Raw genomic sequence first — 14017 nt, forward strand, 5'->3', positions numbered from 1 at the left:
CATTCGCATATTTGTGATGATGTGGTAAAGTATGTATAATTTCTCCTTCACCAAATTGAGTAGTACTTACTGATGGCACTTTGAAAGCATGATCATTTATGCCAGTGTTAAGTGTTTTAGAGATGAATGATTTTGCCTAGTTACTTAGTTATTAATAAAAAACCAAGGTAAAGAACCATAAAGGTAAATTTTAATGTTAAAGGGAAAAAAAAGTTATTTTAGTAATTATATTTATTTTTAATCTGTTTACAAAAACAATCTTTGTTTATAAACGCGTTGAATTCATCTTGTCTGAAATAAATTATGTCGGCATTGGTGGTAACATGGCATCCATGGTTGACATGTGTTGGAACAAACTGCAACAGATCAAAAAATTAATATACCAAATAAATAATTTTAAGAAATAGATTAAAACTTACAGTTTTGACAACCATTAAAACATGGCATCCTATGGTGGCAATTAAAACAATCTGCAAGAAATATTTTTATTATGAATAAACAAAATTATAAATAATATCCAATTAAACTTACTATTTGGAAGATGAACATATACAGGGTATGGTCGTATTTGTGGAACTGGATATGGGTGAGGTACTGGAACGGGTTGCGGGAGTGGATGAGGAACTGGAATCGGTTGAGGAACTGGAACCGGTTGCGGAACTGGGACCGGTTGAGGTACAGGATGAGGAACCGGAATCGGTTGAGGAACTGGAACTGGTTGAGGTACTGGATGAGGAAATGGAATTGGTTGCGGAACAGGACGGTCTACAGGAACAAAATGATGAATCGGAATAGGATATGGTCTAGGATGTGGTACAGGAATAGGTAAGGGATGAGGAACAGGAACGGGTACTTTTTCTCGAACGGGATAAGGTACATACACAGGATGAGGTTGTGGTACCGGAATAGGTTTATTAATATATACAGGATGAGGAATATAAACAGGTTCAGGAACAGGAACGGGAACAACTAAACGTTCAGATTTTCCACCATTCTTGGTAGAACTAGATGGATGTAATTTTATGTTATTTTTATTAATGGTTGTAACATTAATGGGATTTTCAATGGTGTTATTAACAGTAACAATATTATCAAGGGTCAATCGAAGATTGGAATTGGATGATGATGTCGAATCGGAATTGATTATAACTGTATTATTTTTAATTGCTTCTTTGTTACAATCATCACCACAATTTGACTCTTCACATTCACAATCACAATCCGAACATCTTTGTATACATCTTGAACAATTGTTACTACATCCGCCACAGTTTCCATGTCCCCATGCCAAATATGTCAGTGATAGTAACAGAATTAATATTGAGATCCTCATCTGTTAATAAATTAAATTAATTTTGTTTTTTTAATTAAAATCATCTTACCTTATTGCACCTACTTAGAACTCAACACACGAGTTGTTAAGAAGTTTTTTTCGGTAGCTTTTATACTTTTCGTTCGTTTACGAATATAAAAATAAGTTGAAAGAGACCTTCGGGTGTGGTTTGTTAATCCACAGTTTTTTCAGCACGATCCAAGGTTACATAAACTAAATTAATCAGATCGTTTACTTAAGAAACTGTTTAGATGTTTTAAAATAAAAATTAGGCAATAAGATTAACGACCAATTCTAACGAAAAATAAAAATAGAAAGATGAATGAAAAGTAAATAATGAAAACGAAGACTAAACTTAATTAATTAAAATTTCAAATTATGTTTAAAATGTCATAATAGTGAAATATATGAAAGCGAAGAAATAATTACACGTGTACTAAAACTAGAATAAATTTGCTTTAAACCGCTTCCAATCTCATTTTGATATCTCAATTCGTTTTGGAGATACGACGTTTTATTTAAAGAGTGTTTAGTTAACATGCACACAAAACGAGGTTGATTAAAAATTTGATATCTACGATGTTTACGGAAATTAAGAAATACATTAAGGAGCGTTAAATCTAGAATAAATTTGCTTTAAAATGTTTTTTAGTTCGTGCCGATATCTCAATTATTTTTTGAGATAGGGTTTTTTCTACATTAAAGTTTTTCGATATTATCTCAACACTATTATACATGCAAATTGTATTCAAAGCATCATAACAACGAAATTTATGAAAGCGAAGAAATAATCAATGGCTCACTAAAACTGGAATAAATTTGCTTTAAAACGCTTCCAATCTCATTTTGATATCTCAATTCGTTTTGGAGATACGACGTTTTATTTAAACAGTGTTTAGTTAACATGCACGCAAAATGAAGTTGATTAAAAATTTGGTATCTACGATGTTTACGGAAATTAAGAAATACATTAAGGAGCGTTATATCTAGAATAAATTTGCTTTAAAATGTTTTTTAGTTCGAGCCGATATCTCAATTACTTTTTGAGATAGGGTTTTTTCTACATTAAAGCTTTTCGATATTATCTCAACACTATTATACATGCAAATTGTATTCAAAGCATCATAACAACGAAATTTGTGAAAGCGAAGAAATAATCAATGGCTCACTAAAATTTTAATAAATTTGCTTTAAAACGCTTCCAATCTCATTTTGATATCTCAATTCGTTTTGGAGATACGACGGTTTATTTAAACAATGTTTAGTTAACATGCACACAAAACGAGGTTGATTAAAAATTTCATATCTACGATCTTTCCGGAAATTAAGAAATACATTAAAGAGCATTAAATCTAGAATAAATTTGCTTTAAAATGTTTTTTAGTTCGTGCCGATATCTCAATTACTTTTTGAGATAGGTTTTTTTCTACATTAAACTTTTTCGATATTATCTCAACACTATTATACATGCAAATTGTATTCAAAGCATCATAACAACGAAATTTGTGAAAGCGAAGAAATAATCAATGGCTCACTAAAATTGGAATAAATTTGCTTTAAAACGCTTCCAATCTCATTTTGATATCTCAATTCATTTTGGAGATACGACGTTTTATTCACACAGTGTTTAGTTAATATGCACACAAAGTAAGGTTGATTAAAAATTTCGTATCTACGATCTTTACGGAAATTAAGAAATACATTAAGGAGTATTAAATCTAGAATAAATTTGCTTTACAATGTTTTTTAGTTAGTGCCGATATCTAAATTACTTTTTGAGATAGGATTTTTTCTACATAAAACTTTTTCGATATTATCTCAATCACTATTATACATGCAAATTGTGTTCAAAGCATCATAACAACGAAACTTATAAAAGCGAAGAAATAATCAAAGGCTCACTTAAACTAGAATAAATTTGCTTTAAAACGCTTCCAACCTCATTTTGATATCTCAATTTGTTTTGGAGATACGACGTTTTCTTTACATAGTGTTTAGTTAACGTTCACACAAAGTGAGGTTGATTAAAAATTTCATAACTACCACGTTTAAGGAAATTAAGAAATACATTAAGGAGCATTAAATCTAGAATAAATTTGCTTTAAAATGTTTTTTAGTTCGTGCCGATATCTCAATTACTTTTTGACATACGTTTTTTCTACATTAAAGTTTTTCGATATTATCTCAACACTATTATACATGCAAATGGTATTCAAAGCATCATAACAACGAAATTTATGAAAGCGAAGAAATAATCAATGGCTCACTAAAACTAGATTAAATTTGCTTTAAAACGCTTCCAACCTCATTTTGATATCTCAATTTGTTTTGGAGATACGACGTTTTCTTTACATAGTGTTTAGTTAACGTTCACACAAAATGAGGTTGATTAAAAATTTCATAACTACGATTTTTACGGAAATTAAGAAATACATGATGGAGTATTAAATTTAGAATAAATTTCCTTTAAAATGTTTTTTAGTTCGTGCTGATATCTCAATTACTTTCTGAGATAGGATTTATTTCTACATTAAACTTTTTCGATATTATCTCAATCACTGTTATACATGCAAATTGTGTTCAAAGCATCATAACAACAAAACTTATAAAAGCGAAGAAATAATCATCGGCTCACTAAAACTAGATTAAATTTGCTTTAAAACACTTTAAATCTCATTTCGATATCTCAATTCGTTTTGGAGATTCAACATTTTATTTACACAGTGTTGAGTTGACGTTCACACAAAACGAGGTTGATTAAAGATTTCATATCTACGATGTTTACGGAAATTAAGAAATACATTAAGGAGCGTTAAATCTGTAATAAATTTACTTTAAAATGTTTTGTAGTTCGTGGTGATATCTCAATTACTTTTTGAGATAGGATTTTTTCTACATTAAACTTTTTCGATACTATCTCAATCACTATTATACATATAAATTGTGTTCAAAGCATCATAACAACGAAACTTATAAAAGCGAAGAAATAATCAAAGGCTCACTTAAACTAGATTAAATTTGCTTTAAAACGCTTCCAATCTCATTTTGATATCTCAATTCATTGTGGAGATACGACGTTTTATTTACACAGTGTTTAGTTAACGTTCACACAAAATGAGGTTGATTAAAAATTTCATAACTACCACGTTTAAGGAAATTAAGAAATACATTAAGTAGCATTAAATCTAGAATAAATTTGGTTTAAGATGTCGTTTAGTTCGTCCTGATATCTCAATTACTTTCTGAGATAGGATTTTTTCTATATTAAACTTTTTCGATATTATCTCAATTACTGCTATAGATGCAAATTGTGTCCAAAGCATCATAACAACGCAACTTATGAAAGCGAAGAAATAATCAAAGGCTCACTAAAAGTAGGTTAAATTTGCTTTAAAAAGCTTTAAATCTTATTCTGATATTTTAATTAATTTTAGCGATTTAATGCGTTTATTTTGAGCCTTTTTAGTTATCCCAGGGATGCTTTTAATCGACTAGAACCAATTTGATTTATACCAATCAGCTTTTTCTATATGCCAAAGTTTTAAAATTTTCTGCAAAATGTCCCTATTAAATGTTATTACCTGTTTTTGTTTTTATTAATTAATCTGAAGCTATTTTTAACACATTACTACCATTTGGACATAAACCAACAAGCTTTTTCTTTTTTTTTGTGACAGCTTTGAAACAGTTTTAAAACACATCAAAATCTTTTTTTTAAATTCTTTCATCCTTTTTATGTATCCTAGGGTTGTTATTAATCGATTAGTACCATTTTGACAGTCACCAACAAGTGTTTTCTTGTTCTTTACATTTTTGAAACGTTTTCTAAAAATGTCAAAATCAATTTCTTCATTTCTCTCATCAACTTTAAGTATTCCTGGGATGTTATTAAGCGATTTGTACCATTTTGACACACACCAACAAGTATTTGCTAATTTCTAGTATTGTTTAAACACTTTCCAAAAATATGTAAATCAATTTTTTAATTCCTTCATCATTTTTCAGTATCCCATGAATGTTATTAACCGATTAGTAGCATTTTGGCACACACCAACAAGTATTTTCTTGTTCCTAATATTCTTTAAACACTTTCCAAAATCATCAAAATCAACTTTTTAATTCCCTCATCATTTTTAAGTATCCCAGGAATGTCATTAACCGATTAATACCATTTTGACATACACCAATCATTTAAAAACATAAAAATATTAGTGCAATCAATTTATTAAGTAAAAGTAACAATAACATTCCGTTTAAAGAAAAACATAATAAAATGATAATTAATCTAAATTAATTTTATATGTACGTATTATATTAAAAGAAGAAAATGATAATGTTGTCGAAAAAATTATAAGAAATTTATATTTATAAAAAGCTTTTGTATTTATACACTTTCGTTGGGTTTAGTTTTAACTTCAACTCGAACAAGTTCCGGCGCAACTGGTTCATTATTCAATTGATTAATTTCAATCGGTATCGTTTCAGAGATATAATTCTCTTGGGAAGTACCCACAACTCCTTTATTACCAAATAAATTCTCATAATTAGTTCCATCGACATCTCTCGAAACGCTATAAAAATTCTCCAACCCATAAGATAATGGGTTGTACTGATTAAAATTATAACCGAAGTTTTGGTATGGGGCAAATTGATTGGGGTATTGTCCATAAGGATACGAACCATATGATTGACCAAGTGATTGAGGAAACGGACCAACATTATACGAATTATCCATACTTTGTATATTACAACTAACGTAGGGCCAAACATCCAAATAAGTACATCTTGGTTGTGGTTGTGGTATATAAATAATTTGATTATGACAGTTTGGTGGTCCAGATGGATTTTCATCGCAGATTTGATGGGTTTGGGTATGCATTATTTTCGCTTGACAAATATTTCCGCAAACCTAAACAAATACAAATTGATTATAAAAGTTAATTGTTATTTAAAATGTTTCTATTTACCTGCTGCCTGTAATGGAAACACTTCATAAAGGGAAATTCAACTTGTGGTACACATTGTCTTGGACTAATTACTTGACAACAATTATTTTTCTCTTCTGTGGTGTTCTCATCATTTTTATTAATTTCGGTTGAATCTTCAACATTTTCTTTAATATCTTCATTATTCTTCTCATCAGTTATTTCATCAACGTTTTCATCTATTTTTATATCACCATTTTTATCGATTTTTGAATCATCATAAGCCTCAACAAAACCTTGATCATTTTGAATCAAATCAGCTTTATCCAAAGTAATATTATTAATATTTTTTGTTTCAATCTTAATGGGAAGATCCAAAATATTCGTATTATTAATTTTATTATGTAAATTAATAACCGTTGTAATATTCGGAGTTAACACAATACCTTCTTGAACCACCTTCTTCTTCTCATTTACATTATCCTGACAAGATTTTCTACAAGTTCTTCTACAATCTCCAGAACTACATTTCGAGTGACACTTTTTGTAACAACAATACGAAGTTTCGCATGTATCGAAAGAAATCTCACAACAATTATTACACATTTCGCTGCATTCGTTTTTCTCGCAATACGAGCAGTTACATTCGTTGCAGGGTTCCGAATTGCAAACTGAACGTTTCATTCTTTTTTTTGTTTGTAAACATTCTATGTAAGCATGATATTCTGTTTCCGGGCAAAGCTCTTCCGGATGCTCTTCGATTAAACAACCTTCGGAGTTTACGTAAACGATACAAATTGTTTGTAATAGAAGTAGATAAATTATATGATGACGCATCTAAAAATAAAAATTAAATAATAAGTTAATTTAAATTAATATTGCTCCAAGCCATAATTTTTAATCAATAACAATAGTAAAATTTTGCTCAGTACTGTGTTTTAAAAATAAGATGTGACTTAGTGTCAACCGCAATGACTAGAAATTGTTACACTAAGATGCATCTGAGGGCAAAAGTGTTAGAGAGCAATGTGTAAAGGGTAAAATTTGCTACAACTTTTGTTCTAAAACTTTTTCTGTATCATGCTCGGAATATCGTTTTTTCTTCATTAGACAATAATTGTGTAACTACGATTTCTTTTAATTTTCATATTTTCGAATATTTCTCTACATTGATGCATCTGAGAGCAAAAGTGCTAAAAAGCAATAGGTAAAGTGTAAAATTTGCTACAACTCTTGTTCTGACAGTTTTTCTGTATCATGCTCGGAATACCGCTTTTTCCATTAACCCATTGTGAAACTACGAATTCTTCTAATTTTCATATTTTCGAATATTTCTCTACATTGATGCATCTGAGAGCAAAAGTGTTAGATAGCAGTGTGTAAAGTGTAAAATTTGCTACAACTTTTGTTCTAAAAGTTTTTCTGTATCAAGCTCGGAATACCGTTTTCTTGTCCATTAGCAACTTGTGAAGTTACGAAATTCTTCCAATTTTCATATTTTCGAATATTTCTCTACACTGATGCATCTGAGAGCAAAAGTGTTAGAAAGCAGTGTGTAAAGTGTAAAATTTGCTACAACTTTTGTTCTAAAAGTATTTCTGTATCAAGCTCGGAATACCGTTTTCTTTCCATTAGCAACTTGGGAAATTACGAAATTCTTCCAATTTTCATATTTTTGAATATTTCTCTGCATTGATGCATCTGAGAGCAAAAGTGTTAGATAGCAGTGTGTAAAGTGTAAAATTTGCTACAACTTTTGTTCAAAAAGTTTCTCTGTATCAAGCTCGGAATATCGTTTTTTTCCATTAGACAATTATGAAACTACGATTTCTTTTAATTTTCATATTTTCGAATATTTCTCTACATTGATGCATCTGAGAGCAAAAGTGCTACAAAGCAATATGTAAAGTGTAAAATTTGCTACAACTCTTGTTCTGACAGTTTTTCTGTATCATGCTCGGAATACCGTTTTTTTCCATTAACCCATTGTGAAACTACGAATTCTTGTAATTTTCATATTTTCGAATATTTCTCTACATTGATGCATCTGAGAGCAAAAGTGTTAGAGAGCAATGTGCAAAGTGTAAAATTTGCTACAACTTTTGTTCAAAATGTTTTTCTGTATCAAGCTCGGAATACCGTTTTTTTTCCATTAGCAACTTGGGAAATTACGAAATTCTTCCAATTTTCATATTTTCGAATATTTCTCTACATTGATGCATCTGAGAGCAAAAGTGTTAGATAGCAGTGTGTAAAGTGTAAAATTTGCTACAACTCGTGTTCTAAAAGTTTTTCTGTATCCTGCTCGGAATACCGTTTTTTTCCATTAACCCATTGTAAAACTACGAATTCTTGTAATTCTTATATTTTCGATTATTTCTCTACATTGATGCATCTGAGAGTAAAAGTGTTACAGAGCAATGTGCGAAGTGTAAAATTTGCTACAACTTTTGTTCAAAATGTTTTTCTGTATCAAGCTCGGAATACCGTTTTCTTTCCATTAGCATCTTGGGAAATTACGAAATTCTTCCAATTTTTAATATTTTCGAATATTTCTCTATATTGATGCATCTGAGAGCAAAGGTGTTAGATAGCAGTGTGTAAAGGGTAAAATTTGCTACATCTTTTGTTCTAAACGTTTTTCTGTATCAACCTCGGAATACCATTTTTCTTCCATTAGCAACTTGTGAAATTACAAATTCATCCAATTTTCATATTTTCGAATATTTCTCTACATCAGCGGTTCTCAAACTTATATCCTTGCGTACCACTAAGGCTATTTTAAAAATCAGGTAAGTACCACTGAACAAAAAAAAAACAATAATGATAATCCAAATATAAACTGTTTTGCGTACCACTTGAGAACTTCTCGCGTACCATCAGTGGTACGCGTACCATAGTTTGAGAACCACTGCTCTACATTGATGCATCTGAGAGCAAAAGTGCTAGAAAGCAATATGTAAAGTGTAAAATTTGCTACAACTTTTGTTCTGACAGTTTTTCTGTATCATGCTCGGAATACCGTTTTTTTTTTCCATTAACCCATTGTGAAACTACGAATTCTTCTAATTTTCATATTTTTGAATATTTCTCTACATTGATGCATTAGAGAGGAAAAGTATTAGAGGGCAATGTGCAAAGTATAAAATTTGCTACAACTTTTGTTCTAATAGTTTTTCTGTACCATACTCAGCATACGGTTTTTTTCCATTAGCAACTTGTGATATTACGAATTATTCCAATTTTCATATTTTCGAATGTTTCTCTTCATTAACGCATCTAAGAGCAAAAGTGTCAGAGAGCAATGTGTGAAGGATAAAATTTGCTACAACTTTTGTTCTAAAAGTTTTTTTCTTTCGATTCGTTCCCGGTTCCAGACGGTTCCCGGTCCAGTACGAGTTCCAGAAATTGAAAGAACTTGCCGGAAAAACGTTTCCACCGATAAACTGTTCTTACCTTACACAAGAAATTATGTCGAAAAGCAACTGGTGTACAAAATAAGGTTTACCAAATCCGCTAAGGATAATACTTTTGTTGCAACAAATCTTCATTGGATTTATATTTGTATGAAGAGTCTTCAATGGAATTGGGTTTACAGGATATGCTACCAGTAAGCACTTTAAATTACATGGGTCATTATTTTAACTCCTAGCTACCACTACAACTGTTTTAGTTCTAGTGATAACTCTAAATCTACAACTAATACAGTCCAATGTTTAGTGTTAGTCGCTAGACCTAGAACTGTGTTAGTTCTATCACTAGAACTAAGACAAAAAGAGACTGGCAAAATTGATTCTCACTTCCTTGTAAATTTGCGATGTAAAGTAGAGGATTAATCTTTCACTTGTCTGATTTTCGGTATTGGAATTTTCGGAATTTTGCATAATTCACTATCGCTTAGTTCTGTAAGTGCTTCTAAGTTACATAAAAAAAGTAGTCAGCGTCTCTGTTGTAGCAACAACAATGTTAACTATGGAACTATCAATCTGACTTATGATCCATGAGAATAAAATGGGTCGTGCATCTAGCTTTGTCGAACTAATAAAATATTCTGCAGTATTGTCTCTTTCACTACTGCTACTGCAACCGAGGTACTACTATTGGGGTTAGTTTTGTTCCTTTTGTTAATGATGTCTTCTAAATACGATGTTGTACTAAGTATGTAACTAAATATGTTACAATAATTTTCATACTATGGGATCAAAGAAGTTGCACGGAAATTTGGAAGGAATGCGGCGAGACGGAAGATGTAATAAGATGAATGCGCGCACGCAGAACTCATTAACGTTTTACGTCAAGGATTTCCAGAAATTGCAGACCAGCATCCAAAACACCATCAGGACAACCTCCAAAAGGATGGAAATGTAGCTGGTCGTTTGCATTACAAGAAATGCAAAACAGAATGGGTAGAACAAACCTCTATGGCTTTCCCAAAGAAGAAGAAGTCATACTTATAACCCATGATATAGTTAAAAGAATTGAAGGTATGATTCTAAACAACTTCAATTTGGGGGAAATTTCTAATTGCTCGTAGGGAGCTTGGTCGTTGTTTACCTGGTTGCTATATGACTCTGTTACAAGCGAATTTTTTATAAAAATTCTGCTTGCTGAAAAGAATGCAATGCAAGTTCGATACTTTCACCCTTTTTTACACTTATCACATTAAGTGCTTAACGTTTCTTTGTCAGAATATGTAGGGTTTATACACGAAAATTGCTACCCCTTCGTAAACTTTCTCACTATAGTTCACGATTTGGTTTGACTCTATATGTCGCCACGGCAGATGATTTACCGTTTTTGCTAGTTCTGAGTGGGGTTGTGTGCTTAATGGAGTTGTTCGAATGTTCGCAACCTTTAATACCTGCAATATATGCAATATATCCTTGGCTTCAATATTATTTTGTTCCAAACGGCCTCGTTTCTCACATCACATCTTCTGTTTCGCATTCCTCCAGAATTTCCTTGTGTCATCTCTGGTCCCATGGCGAGTTTCGAGTGATTACTTTTAAAATCGCTTTCTCTCTCTAGTTTCTGCTATGTCTGCCGGCGCCTCCGTAGTATCTGTCATTATTGGCAGGCTTTGTATGTCCTCACTTTGGTCTCGGTAGATATGCAGTTGTTTTTCCAGATGGTCGATCTTAGTACTCTAGTTCAAGTATCTCCATGTTGATTTTGCCGCATGTATTCTAAAAGCCTGCGTTAGCTCATAACCTATGTCTGCAATCAATGTATTCGTCTTGTTTCCACGTCACCACGTTCTATACCAGGTCTTCTAGGCGCATGCGGTAGATTATCAAGGTAATAAACAAAGATATCAATGTTGCCACTTAAAGTTTCGCGTCCTTCTTGCTCTTTCTCGTTTTCGTCTTGATGATTCAATGTACAGATAAAGAGATATTTCTAACTTTCATTTTTGCCCTTCCAAGACATCTTCCATTTCTATCAAAGAGCACCAGGTATCTTTTAACGTTTAACTCATCGAATAGTAGGTTTTGAAGACAGCATCAAAGGTAGCCTCTTTTTATACCTACTTACTCATTTCTAATATAGTTGTTTTTTTCTAATAAATTTTCAGACGTATTTTGCGTTTTTTATGAAATACAAGTTTGCCCAAAACAAATAATTCGAAATTATTGGTGTACAGGGTGGTTCAAATTCGATGTCCGAATAGGCTAACTCGAAAACTATAAGAGTTAGAAGAAAAGTAGCTTACATGTCATGATCTCGTTTTTCGAGAAACTGCTAATGCCGAAAACCTCATACCGCTATCGTCTTTTGTTTTTCCGCTAGAAGCCAAAATTGAAAATATCGTAAAACCCGCAAATCTAATTATCTTGGTTATTATTATAGGTGGAGTATTATAACTAAGGCATTATATAGACACTTTTTTACAGAGAATTTGATGACGTAGTCAAAAAAATTTTGTCGGGTTTAGATTTTGAGATATTATCACAATTTTCGTTTTTTTAAATGGAAACAAGCACTGATTATTCGCTTAATAAATTCGTTATTTTTTTCTGATTACAAAAATATAGGGTTTGACAGGCCTATTTCTTATTGTTTTAGAATAAAACTAAAAATAAACTTTTCTTTTAGTGCCGTCGAAGGAATTAAATTTACAGTTTCCTGTAAATTACGGTTCTATAACTAAAAATTAAAAAAACATATTTCTGATATTTGAAACAAATATATTTGTGGAACTGTTTAATTTATATATGTTTTACACAAAAGTTGGAATAGATTGCATTATTTCACATTTTTTATTACGATTTAATATTATTTTTAAATGACTTAATAAATTATCGATAGATGGCGCTGATATGTTTTTATTTAAATTCAAATAAACATAGCAACATTTGTTTGTATTCGAAAATTTTCTGAAGTGTCACTTTAAAAATCGTGTTTTTAAGATCAATTACGAAAATTTGAAAAGTTTGACATGTTAGAATGTTACATATTAAAAAATTATTTGTTTTTAAATACTAGAAGTTATCTTCGTATTTAATTGTTAACTTTTTAGATTTTACCTACCGCCCCATAACTTACAGGAAACTGTAAATTTAATTTCCTCGACGACACTAGATGGAAATTTTATAAAAAAAGTTTATTTTTAGCTTTATTCTAAAACAATAAGAAATAGACCTGTCGAACCCTATATTTTTGTAATCAGAAAAAAATAACGAATTTAATAAGCTAATAATCAGTGGTTGTTTCCATTTAAAAAAACGAAAATTCTCATTATATCTCAAAATCTAAAACCGAAAATTTTTTTTTGATTATGTCATGAAATTCTCTGTAAAAAAGTGTCCATATAATGTCGTAGTTATAATACTCCACCTATAATAATAACCAAGATAATTGCACTTATTGGTTTTACGATATTTTCAATTTTGCCCTCTAGGGGAAAAACAAAAGACGATAGCGCTATGAGGTTTTCGGCATTAGCAGTTTCTCGAAAAACGAGATCATGACATGTCAGCTACTTTTTTTCTAACTCTTATAGTTTTCGAGTTAGCCTATTCGGACATCGAATTTGAACCACCCTGTACATAATTAAAAAACCAATAAAATGAGTTCAAACTTAACACATCTAGGTATTATAACACCCAGATATATTTATTTTTATAGAAACAAGATGGCCGAAAACAAAACACAAACAAATTGCGCCATCTATGCTTTTAGACATGAATTTTATAACATATATAGGATGTGATATATCAAATTGGGTTAAAATATTCTGATTATTACGAAAATGTTAGATAAATATGAAAATTATTGATTTTCTTTTCGCCATATTTATTTGCAATTATATTTTTTATAAATATAGAGTGTGATGTTTCAAGTTAAGTTAGAATTTTGTGATCTTTACAAAAATCTTAATCTTTTTGATATTTTTAAAAAATTTAAAACGCACTCGATTTTAATCCACATTTTATTATAAACTCATCAAAATTTAAGAAAATAAATAAGTTTTGGCATGGGGCCTTTTCTTAAAAGCCGACTGCGATGACTAATAAGAAAAACAATTAATTTGATATCTATGACCTAAATAGATAATAAATAGTAAGAAGCATACCTTGTTTTATTTTAGATCCGTGTCTAATTCGAATAGGTTTCGTGCACCTGTAAACTAACGATCGTTGTTCTTATTAGTTACTACGACCGGAATGAAACGAACAATGGCTTATATAGAAACACCCATTCATTCGTATCTTGGTATTATCGTTTTTTGCTTGGTTCTCACTAAATACAAGGTCAT

General features: G+C 30.8%; 2 protein-coding genes across 2 annotated transcripts; both read right to left on the reverse strand.

Annotated features, from left to right (window-relative positions):
• Positions 1 to 213: 213 nt before the first annotated feature.
• Positions 214 to 1433, reverse strand: LOC111417777 (uncharacterized). The gene is made up of 4 exons (XM_023050154.2): positions 1383 to 1433; positions 532 to 1333; positions 420 to 470; positions 214 to 356 (listed from the first exon to the last, which is right to left on the reverse strand). Exons 2-4 carry the CDS (start codon positions 1331 to 1333, stop codon positions 283 to 285), a joined length of 927 nt encoding a protein of 308 aa, XP_022905922.2. The 5' UTR covers positions 1383 to 1433; the 3' UTR covers positions 214 to 282.
• A 4108-nt stretch (positions 1434 to 5541) lies between these two features.
• LOC111417778 (uncharacterized) lies at positions 5542 to 13926 on the reverse strand. The gene is made up of 3 exons (XM_023050155.2): positions 13835 to 13926; positions 6301 to 7095; positions 5542 to 6242 (listed from the first exon to the last, which is right to left on the reverse strand). Exons 2-3 carry the CDS (start codon positions 7093 to 7095, stop codon positions 5718 to 5720), a joined length of 1320 nt encoding a protein of 439 aa, XP_022905923.2. The 5' UTR covers positions 13835 to 13926; the 3' UTR covers positions 5542 to 5717.
• Between the last annotated feature and the right edge of the window lie 91 nt (positions 13927 to 14017).

The sequence above is a fragment of the Onthophagus taurus genome, chromosome 7 (assembly GCF_036711975.1).
Source record: "Onthophagus taurus isolate NC chromosome 7, IU_Otau_3.0, whole genome shotgun sequence".
NCBI lineage: Eukaryota > Metazoa > Arthropoda > Insecta > Coleoptera > Scarabaeidae > Onthophagus > Onthophagus taurus.